This window comes from Sinocyclocheilus rhinocerous, unplaced genomic scaffold, assembly GCF_001515625.1.
Source record: "Sinocyclocheilus rhinocerous isolate Xijiao unplaced genomic scaffold, SAMN03320098_v1.1 scaffold576, whole genome shotgun sequence".
Taxonomy (NCBI): Eukaryota; Metazoa; Chordata; class Actinopteri; order Cypriniformes; family Cyprinidae; genus Sinocyclocheilus; species Sinocyclocheilus rhinocerous.
The window spans coordinates 3574373-3592584 of NW_015662167.1; the positions used below are offsets into that span (position 1 = coordinate 3574373).

At 38.6% G+C, this 18212-nt stretch overlaps 1 protein-coding gene across 2 annotated transcripts in view; it reads right to left on the reverse strand.

Moving 5' to 3' along the window:
• Positions 1 to 18212, reverse strand: part of LOC107727841 (immunoglobulin superfamily member 21-like) — a 205770-nt gene that overhangs the window by 102480 nt on the left and 85078 nt on the right. For both annotated transcript variants that reach the window (XM_016537856.1, XM_016537855.1), the window contains exon 2: positions 13072 to 13184. In XM_016537856.1, the coding sequence (XP_016393342.1) occupies positions 13072 to 13184 (113 nt within the window). The remainder of the gene's footprint in view (positions 1 to 13071; positions 13185 to 18212) is intronic.

Below are 18212 nucleotides of genomic sequence, written 5' to 3' on the forward strand. Positions count from 1 at the left end.
GGCCTTTCCTGTGCATGAATCCGCTGCAGAACCTCTAGAGGTGGCGGCATCCGCTGCAGAACCTCCTGAGGTGGTGGCGTCTGCTTCCGAACTCACTGCCTGCACTGTCACGGCCACATAGGCTGTTCACGAACTCACAGACTGTCTTGCCACGGCCACGGAGGCCGTTCACGAACTCACTGTCTGCCCTGTCACGGCCACAGAGGCCGTTCACGAACTCACAGACTGCCCTGTCATGGCCACGGAGGCCGTTCACGAACTCACCGACTTTCTTGTCACGGCCACGGAGGCCGTTCTTGAACTCACTTTCTGTCCTGTCACGGCCACAGAGGCCATTCATGAACTCACTGTTTGTACTGCCACGGCCAAGGAGGCCGTTCATGTACTCACTGTCTGTCCTGCCACGGCCAAGGAGGCCGTTCATGAACTCACTGTCTGTCCTGCCACGGCCAAGGAGGCCGTTCATGAACTCACAGTCTGCCCTGTCACAGCCATGGAGGCCTGTCGTGTATTGAGTTGTAACCCGCTGTTGGTGAGTCTAGTCTGTTTGTGCCTCGTCAAATCTGTTCATGCCTAGTTATGTCTGTTCATGCCTCGTCAAGTCTGTGTATCTTGTTTGGATTATGTTTGGAGTTTGGATCACCTGTAAATAAGACTGCACTTGGGTTCTCACTACACTTGCCTTCAGTGGACTGATTCGTTACAATATTCTTGTTCATATATTTTATCGAACACAAAAATATATGCAAAAATGGATTAAAAACATATAAACAAATTGCATAATACATTTTGTATTTTGGAGTTTAAATATAAATTTTGTACATTTAGTAAAGTTTACATTTTTGTTTATACATTTTAAGAACAACAGAAATACATGAACATAACAAAATGAATTATCAAGTGCCAAACAATATAACAAAAAAATAAAATCTTAATACACAACATAATAACAGTCGAGTCAACAGTATAGTCCAGAGAGATGGTATGGATCAGCATACTTGCAAGTCCAAATAGAACAAGAGTGCAAGAACAACAGTCCAAACAAGCAGTTCCTGCTGGAGCAAACTGCTACAAAAAGGGGAAAAAAAGGTAAACAAAACCACAGATACTTCATGAATCCACAGCTACAGGTGCACATCCAAGATGATTGGAAGCAAACAAGAAAAAAAAAAAACACCAACAAAAACAAAAATCAAAATAAAACAAAAAAATTGTTCAATATGCAACCAGACATAGCCAAACACTTTGCTGAGGACATATAAAAGCCAAAACAAACACAGACAAAGCCATTTGTCTGGGTTCAACGCCCTGCTCAACATGTCATAATTGTTTGTATCCAATCGTGCTTTTAAAATATTATAGAAAGCTTTTTTAGTGATGGCATGAATGTGTTTTTTTTTTTTCATTATCGGATGCATGACTAACATCATCACAGAGAGTGATGGATAGAATTAAATTTGCTCCAAGCCCACGGGGACAGCGCTGCCCTCACCTCTCCAGATGCCTTTGAGCTTGGCGGACTCAGAGGTCAGCGTCTCATTTTACACCGACAAAAATCTATTACAAAACCCATCTTTCTGCACAAAGAGTTATACCCAGAGGAGAAGAGGGAGGTTTCTTTAATTGTTTCTCCTCTGCCACACAGCTGACCCAAATAGCTGTGGTCCGTACCGTAAAGATAAGCGCAGGACAAGAAGCAGTGGCCATTGATCTAGCTCAAAACTTCAGGCCACTGGAGGATGAAGAGTCAGAAAGGGCAAGGGAGAGACGCTTCATTTCGACAGTAATGACCATGTTCCACGATTGATTAACAGCTGTCAAAATCACTTAGAGTTACCACAATTTGCTGCAGATAATAAAAAACAGCTATCCCCACATGACCACAAAGTTGCTAAAGTGATGTTAAACTTTTTTTGTAGGCTGACAGATTGTTTTAGTTTTTTTGTTTGTTTTTTTTGGAAGCCATTTAAAGGAATAGTTCACCCAAAAATAAAAATTTACTGAAAATGTAATCCACGATGTAAACGAGTTTATTTCTTCATCTGAACAGATTTGGAAAAATTCTGCATTAAGTCACTTGCTCACCAAAGGATCCTCTGCAGTGAATGGGTGCCGTCAGAATGAAAGTCCAAACTGCTGATGAAAACATCACAGTAATCCAGAAGTAATCCACACGACTCCTGTCCATCAATTTATGTTTTGTGAAGCAAAAAGTTACTTGTTTGTAATAAACAAATCCATCAAGGCATTTTAAATTTAAACCATTGCTTCTGGCCAAAATACCAGTCCATAATCCATAATAACGTGGGAAAAGTCTTCTGTTGTTCTCGCACATCAAAATCCACTGAAGTACTTGTTTACAACTGTTTTGATCTGTTTTCACTTGTAAACAGTGTTTGATCTGTGCATATTTCTCTCCTGACTCAGACAAAACATTTTCACTAGAGAAAGCAATATTATGAATAGAGGACTCAAACTTCGGAAGAATGGTTTTGAAGTTAAAAATGTGTTGATGAATTTTATTGTTATAAACAATTTATACTTTTCATGTCACAAGATATTAACTGATCAGCTGTTTAGACTCTCATTCTGACGGCACCCATTCACTACAGAGGATCCACTGGTGAGTAAGTGATTTAATGATATTTTTTCTCTAAATCTGTTCTACACTCATCTTGGATGGCATGATGGTGAGAACATTTTCAGCTTTCTTGTTTTTTTCCCCCATTTTTGGACAAACTATTTCTTGAAATGTGCCACATTTCCTCCACTTAATGTGGCCTGTTCCTTTGGCTAAATGGAGATCTACCCTCATGCTGTATTTTTCCTACCTATTCAACATGCTGTTTCCTGCTGGCATCTGTTGGAAAAATGTGTTTCAGAGCACAGTGTGGTGCCCATGTAAACCCCTTTCTAAAATCAACTCAGGGTGCACTTCTCTGGCACAATCAGCACTCTCCAAGCTGTTGCCTCTTTCAAATGGCAAAGGTCACATCGCCGAACCTTTCAGACATACATCAAGTCCAACCAGTTTTGTTCTCTGAGTTTTAAATAAGAAGAATAGAAATTCTTACAGAGGGTTTGAAAAAATATCTAGATGGCAGCTTTACAATGGATGAACATTTGATTCTTCTCAACAAAGACACAGGCGCTGTCTCTCCCGGACGTGCTTTCCAATGAGAAAACTTTCTCCCTAAACTGCTGTGTGACAAAGCAAAAAAAAAAAAAGCACTCGGGGCGAATTGGACTTTTTTTTTTTTTTTAACTTCTCCGTCTTTTTCCCATATTCCTGAAGAAAATATACTTTTGGCAGGGGGCTATGACAAAGTCGGCCCGAGAATGTAAATCTCATTCCCATTCTAATGCAAATGTCACAATCAGCCTTTGATCCACTCCTAATCGCTCAGTAAACACGGCCTTGTTTGATCATTCTGTGATAGCAAGATGAATTTAGAAAATCTGTTTTGAGACCAATGATGCCCGCTATGTCATAAAAAAAGCATTATTACTTACAGCAGAGGAGTTTTTACAAGTGTCCTACAGAGGTTTTACTGCCTTTATGCCTCTTGGATCTAGTAACTGATGTATAATGACAGACAATAAAACTACACTAAAACTACACAGATTCAAAACCCCTGGCTTTAGCAAACCAGCTACTATTCAACTTTTGAAAATATACAATGGGGTAAAATTTAGGAGAAATTATTACTGTGAAAATTACTGATAATGTTAATGTTATGTAATGTACTGTTAATAATTAATTTTTCTTGAGCACCAAATCAACACATTACACTGATTTCTGAAGAATATTGTGACACTTAAAGACTGGAATAATGGCTGATGAAAATTCAGCTTTGCCATCACAAGAATAAATTACATTTTAAAATTAAATAAATTAGAAAACTGTCAGGATCATGGACCTGTTTTGTTATGTTTTGCCCCTGTTTCTGTTCCTGTGTTCCCTTTTTTGGTCATGTTCCTGTCCGCGTTTAGTTAATTAGTCATTCTGTGCACCTGTGTTAAGTAATCATCCCTTGTATTTAAGTTCCTGTTTGTTCAGTCTTCCTTTGTCGGGTCTACTCGTTGTGAACGTCTTCCTTGTGCTCTGTGACTCCCTGTTGGATTATTAAAGACTCTCGTTTTGTGAAATCTCCACGTCTCCTCATTTCCTCGTTCCCGTGCTCCAGCGTATTGTGACAGAAGACCCGACCGAATACAGTTACCTCCATGTGTTCCCTTCGTTTTTGTTTCCGTTTTTTTTCCTCAGTGTTTTTTGTTTCCGTTGTTTCTATGGATCCCCTCTCCCGTCTGGAATACCTCCTCCTCCTGCTGGAGCAGGGGGAGAGATCGCTCGAGGGCCATACCAGACTGTTCCTGGTCATCGCTGCTCTAACCAGCTACCCGGACGACGTGCTCTGTGCATTCTACGATGCCAGTTTGAACATCTCGTGCAGAGCGCTGTCATCCGAAGATGCTCCTCGAGCGAATTTCGCCGCCTTTGTGGAGTGGACACTCGAGCGAGGATACACAGGTGTATCCTTTGCTTAAGTTCCACTCCCGACCCAGTGCCCAGCCCACCATCTCCCCGATGCGCGGAGCGCATGCTCGAGCCCACCGCTGACGGAGAGCCGGAGCCTGCCGCGACTGACGAGCCATCGCCGCATGGAGGTACAGTGCTGAGGATCGCTGTGGAGCCGGAGCTGCACATGACATCAGTCAAGGTGTGTGAGCCGGCAACAACGCCCGCCACGAGGGAGAAAGCCATGGACAGTGTGAGCACGGAGAGGAGATCCGCCCCCTGCAACGCAGCTGAGGGTGAGCTGTGTATGGCACGGCGACTGTGCCACACCGAAGAGGAGAGGCCTCCACCACCTGCTCCGCCGCCGTTGGTCAGCCCCTAGGAGTCAGCAGCCATTCCTCCTCCATGTCTCCTCCCTCCATCAGCTCCACCGTGGGTCGCCCTCATGGCTGTGGCCTGGGTCCTGCTTGGCTCCTCCTGCTCCAAGTTCTTCCTGTTTCCGCCCTGGCTCCTCCTGTTTCCTCCCTGGCTCCTCCCTCCACCGTCACCTCCCTGGTCTCTGTCTGCCAGCCCCCTCCCGGGTGTCCGTCCTCCTCCTGAGCCACCTCCCAAGTCCCCCCCACCCCCTGTTGTTCTACGGTGCGAGGATGCGCCTTCCGGGAGGGGGGCAATATGTCAGGATCATGGACGTGTTTTGTTATGTTTTGCCCCTGTTTCTGTTCCTGTGTTCCCTTTTTTGGTCATGTTCCTGTCCTCGTTTAGTTAATTAGTCATTCTGTGCACCTGTGTTAAGTAATTATCCCTTGTATTTAAGTTCCTGTTTGTTCAGTCTTCCTTTGTCGGGTCTACTCGTTGTGAACGTCTTCCTTGTGCTCTGTGACTCCCTTTTGAATTATTAAATACTCTCATTTTGTGAAATCTCCATGTCTCCTCTTTCCCGTGCTCCAGCGTATTGTGACAAAAAGAGCTATTTTAAATTGTAATAACATTTCACAATATTACTGTTTTAATGTAGTTTTGATCAAATAATTTCAGCCTTGTTGAGCATAAGGGACTTCTTTCAAAAATGTAAAAAAAAAAAATATATATATATTTCAACGGTTGTGTACAAGCATTTGTATTTTTGAAAATGATAATCAAATTTGGGGATCCTTGGAACCCCCAGGTTTTAAAACCCAGAGGCTTACATAATTATTCAACAAACTTGTCTTGAAGAAGCACAAAATCATCAGGCTGGGTTCCAGGTTGATCAGACACATTTCTTACACTTTTACTTTGTATACTCAAAATATGTTAGGAGTCTTGAGACACATTTTAAAAAGTCATACTATTTTTAACTTGTCAGCCTGCTAAATAAAGAACCACTAAAATACACACCACTAAAAATAACCAAATTAAAAATAAATAAATGTAAAAAAACTAAGTAATTAAATATAAAAAAGATGACTAAATTCAAAGCTTGTCTAACACTATCATTATTTACCAAATTGTAGCTTTGTTGAATGTGTACACAGTATTCTATTAGCATACTGTATTGTACTGATGTAATGAAAACAGTCAATGCATGATGAAATGCAGCGCCTCTCAATAAATGCATGTTGCATTTTGCATGTTGTTCCACTTTTGCCCACAAAACTCAAGACATTCTGGAATCATCAGACGCAATTTTCTTTGGAAAAACAACTCTGACATTGACAGGATGATAAGCATTTTACATCTAAACCCATATAATTTAATAGCACAAAGCTTCTGAGAGGAACATTAAACAATCCTAGCTTGAAATCCAACTCAAATTATTGTAGCAAACTCTGGTTTGTTTGATTTTCTAATTAATATCTTTATTTTCACACCATCTATTCGACAAAAAGCACAGTACATTTAATGAACAAAGGTAGAGGGCCTTTAAAAAACAAATTGAGAAGAAATTTTAGCGTTTAATTTTTTCCATTTCAGAGATAACACTATCTCAGTGGCAGTAATTTTCGAAGCCAAATCGGTCTTTTAGGGGCTCATTAGACAGAAACATTACATTTAGAGCATCATTTGCGCTGGAGAGTTTTCTTGTATGGATTTACACTACATATAAAGAAGTAAGCATCTATGCTCTTTATTTTTTCATCTGAATATTGATTTAAAGCCACATTCAGAGCCACATTCAGCGTAAATATCAGAGGACATCAAACAATTACGTGGACCATTTGTTTGATTATCATCATATGCCGTATTACCCTCATAAACCTGAGTTACTTGGCAATAATTTGCAACTTGTGCAACATCCAGAGTATTAAACCCTTGTTAACGGAGGAATACCGCATGTTTCCTGTCATTTCATAGGTCATCTCACCTCAGTGCCTTAATCTGAGGCTTTAATGAAAACGAAAACCCTAATAATCACATTGTTTTCAAAGCCTTCACCTCATACAGCTTACACAGCATAAAGAACCGCCTTCAGAAAGCAATCTTGATTCTTTAGAGTCATGGGAGGGTAAAAATATCCAGAAACAATATTTTTAGCTCCGCTGTGCAACTCTCGGAGACTAAGGAGCTTTTTTTTCCCGCCGAGGAGCAAATTTGCATGACACAATTACACAAGGGCTTCTGAAATAGCAGAAAGAGCGGCACGTGGGAGCCCCACAGGAGTGCACCAAGTACACAAAGTGAGAACACACAGACTCCATCCAACACTTCTGTTACTATAGCAACCAAGTGCAGGAATCCTCAATCCAGGAATCGGAATGCGGTGCCTCTCAGGTTTAATGTTAAGAAATCATTTTGTTATTCAGTCTGAGATCACCACCTCTGGGTCAAAAGGTCCTCTGCAGTTGACAGTACATATAGCGCTAACAAACAAACAGGAGCTGCTGAGGTAACGTTCTGTTATGGTGGTCCGAAAGACAGGCGTGTTAATCTGCACACTCCTCCACTCCTTAAAGCTGCATTATATTGCCAAGAGCAAAGTAATTTGCATACTGTAATGGTGTGCTTCAGTGTCAATAGTGGTAATGGGATTTGCGGAGACGTGGGCTAAAAACTAAGCCGGGAAACAACCAAAGTGTCCGGAATATTAGAGCTGAGTGGGAGCCAGAACTCTGAGGATGTCAACATGAGAGTTAAAGGTTGACCTTACTTTGGAGAACAAAAATGAGCTTTCTGAGATGTTGCATGAAGATATCCGTAGCTTTTCAGTGAAGGCTCACCTTGAAAATGCATTATGTTGATGACTCTGCAATATCAGACAGTTTTCAACCACTATGTCTTTAAAGCCTGTTACTTATTGAAACAACACTACAGGTCAAATGTTTGGAATAATGAAGTTTTAGAAAAACGTCTCTTATACGTACCAAGGCTTCATTTATTTGATTGAAAATACAATAAAAATAGTAATATTGTGAAATATTATTACATTTTAACAGAATTTTTGTATTATGTTTTAAAATTAAATGTATTCCTGTGATGGCAATGTTGAAACAGTTTTTGCTACTTAATATTTTATATTATATGAAATATAATATATTACACACTACCAAAGTAATATAAAAATATTATTATCATTATTATTATTATTATTATTAGTGCTGTCACTCGATAAATCGCGATTAATCACATCCAAAATAAAAGTTTTTGTTTACGATTTATATTATATATTAAATATATACTGTACATGTATGTGTGTTTATTTATATATACATAAATATACACAGAGATTTTAAATTGTAATAATATTTCATACATATAATATTTAATAATATTGTAATAATATTTTTTGCTGATGTATTTTTAACCAATTAAATTCGGTCTTGATGAGCAGACTTCAAGAGACTTCAAATATTATAAAATCATTTTTTTCCAAACTTTTAACCGGTAGTGCATATTGAGAAGAAGATGCATACATAGCCTCTTGAATCTGCCCGTCCTATCGCAGGAAACCTTTCAGTGTCTTATAAAAACACAAGGCATTAATCTGCATGTGTCCTGAGGGCAAATGGGTGTTAAACACCCTCTATCGGGAGCACACCGCAGCCCAGCATGTGTAAACCTGCACTTTAGTACAGAGTAATGTGCAAGAGAGGGTTAATCTGGTGAGATCATAGGTAATTCAGAGTGGCACTCAACAGGCAGTCAGGCGGAAACTCTGCGTTAGCAGCCGTCACCGTGGAGCTGCCCGGTGGGACGGGGCCGAGGGTATCTCTTCATTAGAATGACATAATCAGTACAAGCACAACGTGAGATGAACTGCCAGACGTTTTATAGAGGAAAATTCTCCATGGGCCTTCCCAGGATTCCAAGCTCTCGCCCAGCTCCATGGGTGTAATATAAAATAGTTTCAAAGTTATTTCTATCTCTATTTTTAGCATCACCCATGGTGCATCATCAAGGCATCAGAGGTTTGTTTGTAGTTTTATGAAAGCCCATTCCAATGGTCTGGGGAACAGGGACATACGTGTGTGTTAATTAAAGCCTTTTTTGCAATATTGCACTTACTCTGGATGCTTCTATGCATTTGGATTACTATTTACATTAACTATTTAACTTCTAAAGATATAGCGAGTGTGGTAGGTGGGCTCCTTGACTTTCTAAGTCTGTGCTGACATTATAAACCTGAGGGAATCTATAAAAAAAAAAAAGGAATTCTGCTAACATCACACAGCACTTGAACCCATTAACACACTGTAATACTAAAGTACAATTTAAAAGAGAACTGCTCTCAATTTGTCCAATTTTTTAACAAATGTTGCTTGGTTCCAAAGAATAAAAAAGACTGAACATCTTCCTGTATACGAATTACAATGGTACTTTTGCAAATAAATAAATACATGGATATGAAATACTGATTTATTGCATTATTTTACTTGCAAATAAGCTTAACGCTACTGCAAAGAAAAATACCCCATTAAAATGTAAAAGCATATTGCGTAGTAACAAGACAAACTCTAAAGCAATATTAAAATAGCCTATTTATTATTCATCTGCAATCATATTTACTTTTTTTCTGTTTTAAAGATTCTGTTTTCTGTTCTATTTTCTATTCTCTAATTTAAAACCACCCAAAAATTAAAATTCTGTCATTATTTACTCACCCTCAAGTTGTTCCAAACCTGTATGAATTTGTTTCAGCTGTTGAAAACAAAAGAAGATATTCTGAATAACGTTGGTAACCAAACAGTTGATGGTAGCCATTGACTTACATAGTACTTTTATTCATACTATAGAAGTCAATGGCTACCATCAACTGTTTAGTTGCCAAAGGTATAAATTACCCGAATGAGTGGCAATTATCAGTGCTATTTTAGCATTAAATATGGTCTTTACTATTATAGTATTTATTAATTTTATTCGCAGGTTTCCTTTTTTTTTAACTTGTATTATTTATTTATTTTATGTATTTATTAGTGCTGTCAAATGATTAATCACAATTAATTGCATCCAAAATAAAAGTTTTTGTTTACATAATATATGTGTGGGTATTGTGTATATTCATTATGTATATACAAATACACACACATACAATATATATTTTGAAAATATTTACATATATTTACATGTATATATTTATATTCATATAATTTCTATGATATACAAATATATTTAATATATAAACATAACATATTTTTCTAAAATATATACATATATATATATAATCATGTCATCGATTTGGTTCATCACGATATCACGATGCATTGACGATGCACTGCATCCTCAATTTTTTTATTTTAGTTAATGTATACAATTTTGTCAATAAATCCAAGCAGTCAGATATATGAACTGAACCTGACGTGGTTTCTCAAGTTAGTAGCATTACCCCCTGCATATTTTATTTGTGTGTGACATGATTTACACACAGCGTGTGTCTTCTCCAGGTTGTGCTTACCAGGTTGTTCGTAAAAGCTGAAATGTGCCCAGATGTCGGCATTTAAAGTAGTTGGGACATTTTTAATTACTCACACTCGCGTCTCGCCTCCCTCCGCCATTGTATGCTACCACGACAAAGCACGTATGCGACAAATGACAGCAGGAAAGCGTCAGTACGTTATAATCGGTTATGGTCTATTACTGAACCGATACCGAATCGTCCTCGTCTGCATCGCGATGCATCGTAGAAACAATTAATTTCGACACCCCTACTGGCCACACTGCTGGAACAGATACCAACATTCGAAACAGTCTGTTACATAAATCCTTTTTTTTTCTGCATTTCCCCAACAAACATCATATTCCAACAATTATTAGGTTTTGTTGGAGCAGTTGGAACTAGCTTTCATTCATCAGAGATTATGCATGTAAAATGCCAGTGGATATTGAAATGCACACTCCACTCAAAACATGATTTGCTGTTGTCATGGACCTGAAGCAGAGGCAGCTATTAAGACGAAAACGAATCCTCCAATCAGGCAACAAGCCTCAATTTGGCATGGGTGCTTTCTGGGAGCGCTGCTTAAAGAGCCTCTCCATAGCAATATCCTTTATCTGAGCAGCAGAGGAAGCCCCTCAGCTCGACAGAGAATCTTAAAGGAGAAATCGGACTACGGTGTGCATTACAAAACCTTCAAACAGGACCCGTCAAGATAACAGCATCCCCATAATGAACAACCCACAGCTGCGATCTTTTATTCAAACAGCCTCTGTGTCACTCGCCAGAGCTGTTGATTAGATATTGTAAATCCCAAAGGTGGATATCAACCAGGGTTACATTTCAAACACAAGCGAAAACTGAGGAGTCGACAGTTTAGTCAAATAAAAGCCTGAGATTAAAGAAACTTTGGAAGCCAAGTGCAGATAATTGATTTATAATGTATTAGGCCGTGTGATGATCAGCAGTCAGAGGAGACGGCGGGTTGGTTCATATTACCACCTTGCGGTTTTGATCAGACGCCAAAAGGCAATTTTGACAGCTCTGCCCGCAGAGGCGCTTCCTTTAAATTGCGGTTGTCAATGTGCAAATAGACATTTCTTCTCAGCTGCTAAGCCAATCAGAAGTGCGTGCTCTGCATCCGTTCATTATCACTCTTACGTTCTGCTGATGCTGCTGCAAAAAAAAAAAAGCGGCCTGTGCTTTTTGCTATTTCCACAGGCTCATAACTCTGTGAGGATGTAAGATAAGATTTTGAATATATTCATAAAAATATATTCTCAATCATTAATAACCTTTTTTTCCTGTCAACAAAACCACCAAAGTTATAACTTTCACCTGTGCAATAAACAACCAATCACGCAGGAAAGAGACCTTGTACCAACAAACAAGCTTCCTGGAACCTGTACTGATTCAGTGGGACTGTCTAACCGTTCAGTATGATGTATGAGACTATAGCTAATATGTAAAGTGCTATTAATCTCTTTTTGTTCTGTCTGGAAAGGTCAGCATTTGCAAAGACAAGTCTGGAGACAGTAGATGTGTCGCATTTGTGAACAGAAGGTTGAATCAAAGACGGTGTTTTGCACTTAAACAGATATGCGCTCAACTATCTGTCTGTACATGATTGCAGTTTTTGTCTATGTATTGATATACAGTGGGTACGGAAAGTATTCAGACCCCCTTAAATTTTTCACTCTTTGTTATATTGCAGCCATTTGCTAAAATCATTTAAGTTAATTTTTTTTCCTCATTAATGTACACACAGCACCCCATATTGACAGAAAAACACAGAATGTGCGGGCTTTCACATGGAGCAGCATTTACTACACAGAGACGTTGTTCACCGACAAGCTGCGCAAAACATGCGCAAAATATGATTGTGGTTTTGCGCAGCTTGTCAGTGAACAACGGCTCTGTGTAGTTAATGCTGCTCCATGTGAAAGCCCGCAGGTGATGGAGATTTACCGCTGATTAAAGAACCGGCTTTACTGACAAGATGCGCGTTAAATATCGCATGCGATTTATCGTGCAGCCCTACTTTATTGCACAGTTTTTACATTCAGGCAGTCTTGTTCATATATATTGCATATGCAATTTATGCAGCTATATATGGTATAATTTATTCAGAAATGTCTCTTGCAAATGCCTAACTAATCCATACGCTTTCTGCTTTGCAATACACTAATAGTGCGTAGTAAAATGTGAAGCATCCAGCTGGGATATATTAAAGGGGTCATATGATGCGATTTCATTTTTTCCTTTCTCTTTAGAGTGTTACAAGCTCTTGGTGCATAAAGAAGATCTGTAAAGTTGCAAAGACTAAAGTCTCTTTTTAGCAGCATCATATGACCCCTTTAAGACACAGCCATCATGACCAGCTGAATATTAAAGGTTTAGTATTTCTGTGCCAATATCGTCAACAATCACAACTGTAAAAATGATTCCTAAACACTCCCCGGTCTGCCAAACAGATTGTCCCCAAGCAAACAGACTTGTTTTCTAGGGGTAGCACTAGCACTAGGTCTGATATGCAGCCATTTAACAAAAAGCAATTAAGCAGCATCAAGGTCATGCAGTTTAAAAGGCTGTACGTTAACATGTTTTGTTGCAATAATAGATCCAATCAGAGAACAAAAGAACAGATTATGAACAATAAAATAAAGATGAAATATTAGCTCATATGCTGAATATAACAACTTACCCTGTACCAAACGATCTCTCGCAATCTTCCATCTGTCTTGAAGTTGCACTTTAGAGTCACTGTATCTCCCACAACAACTGGTAGCAATGGCTCAATCGTTACGGTCAGATATCCTGCAGAGGCAAAGTAAGACATCACTGGAACATGTTCATTTTCACACATTTGAAAAAAGCGCCAAATGGCCAGATGGTGTTGGGGATATGAAGTGCAGGTTGAAAAGCTTAACATAAACCAGACAACTTCATGATATAATAGATCATATTATTCAGAATTATTGCAGAATTAATTAAAACTAATTGACAAAAGCTAACAGCCAGCTCAAAACATTTTCGTTGCCAAGGAAATGAAGGTTATCACTTGAAAATAACCAAACCATGTTTGTTATGCTGAATCTTAAGTCTATAAAATGAAAATCACTCAAAATGTCAAATTCTATGATCATGTAACAAGGCCTTAAGCACATATGCACAAATAGGCAGTGAAAAAATGGTAACATCGAAATAAACTGTTTTATTCAAGTCAAAAATATTATGTAATATCACTGAATTAACTTAATTACATTCATTTACACAAACAAAACTATTTTTATAGGTTAAATCAGATATAAATACCATATTTGCAGGTTACCATTTTTGTTGCAGTACTTAGCAAAAAAAAAAAAGTAAAATTGTTTAACATCATACTGTAACATTGCATCCACTTTTGAGACGTAGGCCTACCTTTAGTATTAGATAAAATTGCACAGATATGCATTTGTTGAAAAAAGTAAATGTTAAACTGAGTGTTGTGTTTACAAAATTATGTAAATTATATGTAATGTCCAATTCTACAGAACTGAAGTTAAGTTCTTTTGTGCTAATTTTGTGCAATCAGCCATTAAATGAGAATTCACATTGCTTATTCTCTTCTAAAATTTAAAGTCATGAAAACAAGATATGAAGCAACACAAAAAGGCCCAAAGCTCTTCAAGGGAATCTGCATTTCCCTAGTATCAAACAGGCAAAAGAATAAAAAATGCTTTAAAATGTAATTTAAAAAAATATGATGTGTCAAAGTTTTTCTTTCATTCTTGAACTCAGATCTTCTCAACAGCACATCGCACACACACACAGACGTTTGAAGGAGAGCTTCGTTTGCTCCATTAATTACACTTAAGCCATGGACACTTTGCCATCTGTTTAATTTTGTCTCCAAATCAGCTTGGCTATGGCTGTCCCACCCCACAAATAAACTGACGCTTCAGCTAACTCTTTCTAACTACAGCTATAACACACAATTAGCCAGCAACTTCATATAAAGGTTTTTTTGTGGACCTACACTTTATCATGGCATATGGCCAACTTTTTAATGCACATTATTAATTAGCAAAAATAGCTGTGTTCTTGTTATTCTACACTAACAAAGTTTTACAATGTTTTGTGTTGTTTCAAAATAATTTTATGTGAAACAAATTCTTCCGCATCCATGCACCTATGCAGATAATTCCGAATCAACAAAATACTCCCCGTTTGAGCATAATTACAAAGTTAATCACATTTCCAACACACTGAAAGCACATTTATCAAATGCTTAGGTACAGCTATGAATCACAAGTGGAAGAGCTCTTGCCTCTTAAGGATAAAGACGGGAACATCCTGCTCTAGTGAGCACTCTCTCTATCTGCCTAGCAGGTGGCCTGGATCCTACTGACTGCACAGTCTATCCATCTAACCAGTCAATACTCCAGACAGCGAAAGGGGAAGGAGATCCAGAACCTCAATGTGAGAAAACTTCATTTGATTATTTGTTTTACTGTATTTGTTAGCATTTATACCAAATCACAGTATGCATTCAATCCCCATTAAAGGAGGGAATGATAACTGCAGATGCTTTATGTTCATCTGGAACATCACTTCATAAGGAGATATCCAATCTTGCATGCCAGTGCATGCTGGGAAATTAAGTCCCTCATAGCAGGGGACAAATTAAAACAAAACTCCTTAGCGATCCCTGCCAATCTCCTCATTTACCTTAAGAGATAACACATTTCATTGAAGACTATAGACTACAGTAGATTTATTGAATTTTGATGTGAAATGAGAAACATGGGGTTTTCAAAGCTCTCTAGGGGAGTGATTATTACCTGGAGAATGAAATATTATAATACCCAAATCTGTATTCATTGCCATGTTCAATGGAAAATCTCACCGTTGACGAGTCCTTGCGATTGCAGCCTTGACGTGCTGTTTCACAATCAAATATGTTTTACATTTACATCATATTTACATTCAACCTAATAGTGATGTCACATTAGATATTACTCTTCATTTCAACAATGCTGTAATACAATTTCAGGACCACAGACAGCAACATGAGGATTTCCCACAGCGCTTTTAGAACAACATTTCCTTCTAAAACCCATTTACTGTTTTAAGTCTCTCAATGACCAAAACAACAACTGCTCAAACAAGAATGTGAGCATAAATCACTACGCCTCAGAATACTCTAGGAACATAAAACAAAATGATTCGCCAGACCAATTCTGTGCTTTTCAATAATCTGTCTATCTTGAGGTCTCAATTAGCTCTTGTCAGACAAAACAGCTCAATTGCTCACCGCATCGGCCAAGGCCTTATCACTGTGTCAGACTGACAGAATTGACTTGGCAATTCCGTACATTTATCTCAGTGGAAGACAGAGCAGCTCACTCTAAGCCTCAAGGGAAATAAGGGAGCAAGGATAAGAACAAATTCCAGCAGATCTGCGACCTCACTTAGTTTTAAAATTCCCAAACTGTGATGGAGCCTGAACCCCAAGAAATCACTTTCTCCCAAACTTTGTCTTCTAGAAATGTAGTCGGTTTCTGGGTCCTAAAGCAAGAGCACAGATGGATTGCCGAGCACACAATATATGCGTTAAATGCACCATATGGAAACAGGCAGATGGACTTTTCCGTTAAAGGTACAGTTCACCCAAAAATGAAAATGGGCTGGAAATGTATTTAACTTCAGGTCATCAAAGATGTAGATGAGTTTGTTTCTTCATCAGAACAGATTCTGAGAAATTTACACTTTACATCACTTGCTCACCAATGGATCCTCTGCAGTGAATTGGTGCCATCAGAATGAGCTGATAAAAACATAACAATATTCCACAAGTAATCCACACAACTACAGTCCATCAGTTAACATCTTGTGAAGTGAACAGCTCCCATTTACTGCAGAAGTTTCATAGATCCACTGAATGCTAAATTTCTCTAAATCTGTTTCGATGAAGAAACAAACTCATCAACACCTTAGATGGGTATATTCTCAGCAAATTTTCATTTTTGGGTAAACTATTCCTTTAAAAAGTGGTTCAGATCAGTTTTCTGTCAATGAGAATACATTCCTACAGTAAGGTGGTCTGCCAATGCAACACGTGGAGCATTCTCTCTGAGATCTAGCTGCACCTCGATGTGCTTGTTAAAGAATCTTAATTTAATCATCACGCTCAAGGGATCTTTACGCCGGAGGAGATTTGAATGGATAAGCCTCGAGAGCTACAGGTCATTAAAAAGAGCTGAAGCTCTCAAATAAAATCCCTTCCACTTAGCACCCATACGTCCATAAAGAGATCTGAAAGTCTGGAGAAATTGGTCCATTGGAAGCGTATGTTCATATGTGGTATTTTTATTTAAATGTCAAATCATTTAGTAGGGTAAAATAATAAGATACTTGGATACTAAGAGCTAGAAAATCATCACTTAAAGGATTTGGGACACTTAATTCTAGCTGAAACAGATTTACTTTAGTATTTGTGTATTAATGTGTGTGTGTGTGTGTGTGTGTAGACAGAGACAGACAGACAGACAGACAGACAGATAGACAGATAGATAGATAGATAGATAGATAGATAGATCAAAAGTACAACTACAAAATTCAAATAGAAACTTTTTGTAACAATGTCTTTACTCAAGTCTTTAACCCAAAACAATTTAACAGTAGTTTAATTTAATTTAACAATACGTTTCATTACATTTACACAAATACACACACAAACACACACACACACACACACACACACTTTGAACTTTAAACTAGTCTAAAAACACTGAATAGTGCTTGTCTCTACTTCCCTAGATGAACTAAATTAACTCCTGCCAGCGTTTTAATAGCATCCTTATGGGGTCAATGCTTAAACAATATAGAGTAAAGAATAAATTACAAGTTGTAAATTGGAACCAGCTTTGTACAAAGCACGCTGATGTAACATACATCTTTTGTCCGATCTTTTCTTTCTGCATTGTTAATTGTTCTGCTTTTGAAATTAAAATGAGACACAGTTTCCCACCCGATCACAGATGTGAGCGGTTGTATATGCCTTTGTGTTTGCATGCTAATTTTGGGGCGAAAAATGGCTACGAGCAGGATGGTGTGATATTGTGTGACTTACTGATACGGAAAGAGCCATGAGCAGGGATTTTAAAATAGCTCATTACATGGACTTGTGCACTTGGGTCTGAGCAGTACATATTTCAAACACTTTCCCCCTTAACCGATGTCCAACCGGGAAAGGTCTAGTTTTCATAAACCTTCACAAGAAATGACAGCCGACAAACAAAATATTTGAATGACAGGGCAGACCTAGGAATAGGAGTGTTTTTCTCCAATAACTGCGCCCACGGGCGAGCGGTCAGGCTCGGCTAAGCCACAAAGTCTCTGGCTAGAGCTAGCTTTAGGAAAGACCACGGCAGGATTACCCAATTATGCCCAAGCGATGATGAGGGGTTCGGTCCAGAAGTCGTAGCGGTTAACCACACAGGCAGTTCAATTTCTACTTCGCTGCTACACGTTACATCATACGCGTCAGCCTACGACTCAACTGTAATTGAATCAACCTAATAACACCTTCTAGCAGAAACGCCATCCGTCATCTTTGTGCCGGAGACTAAGAGTCAAGAACCCCCCCCCCCGATATGATTTGTCTTCACATTTGAATGAAAATACTAATGAGGTTGATAGGAAGGACCGCTAACACGAGGGCGTTCAAGAAAACTCAATGTAGCGTATTGTTTACAGCCGAATGAAGGACACAGTCAGCATTTAGCCCAAGGCCGCATTGGAATTCTGTAAGGTAAAGCTAAATGATTCAAAACCAAACTATTCTTGGCACATACCTCC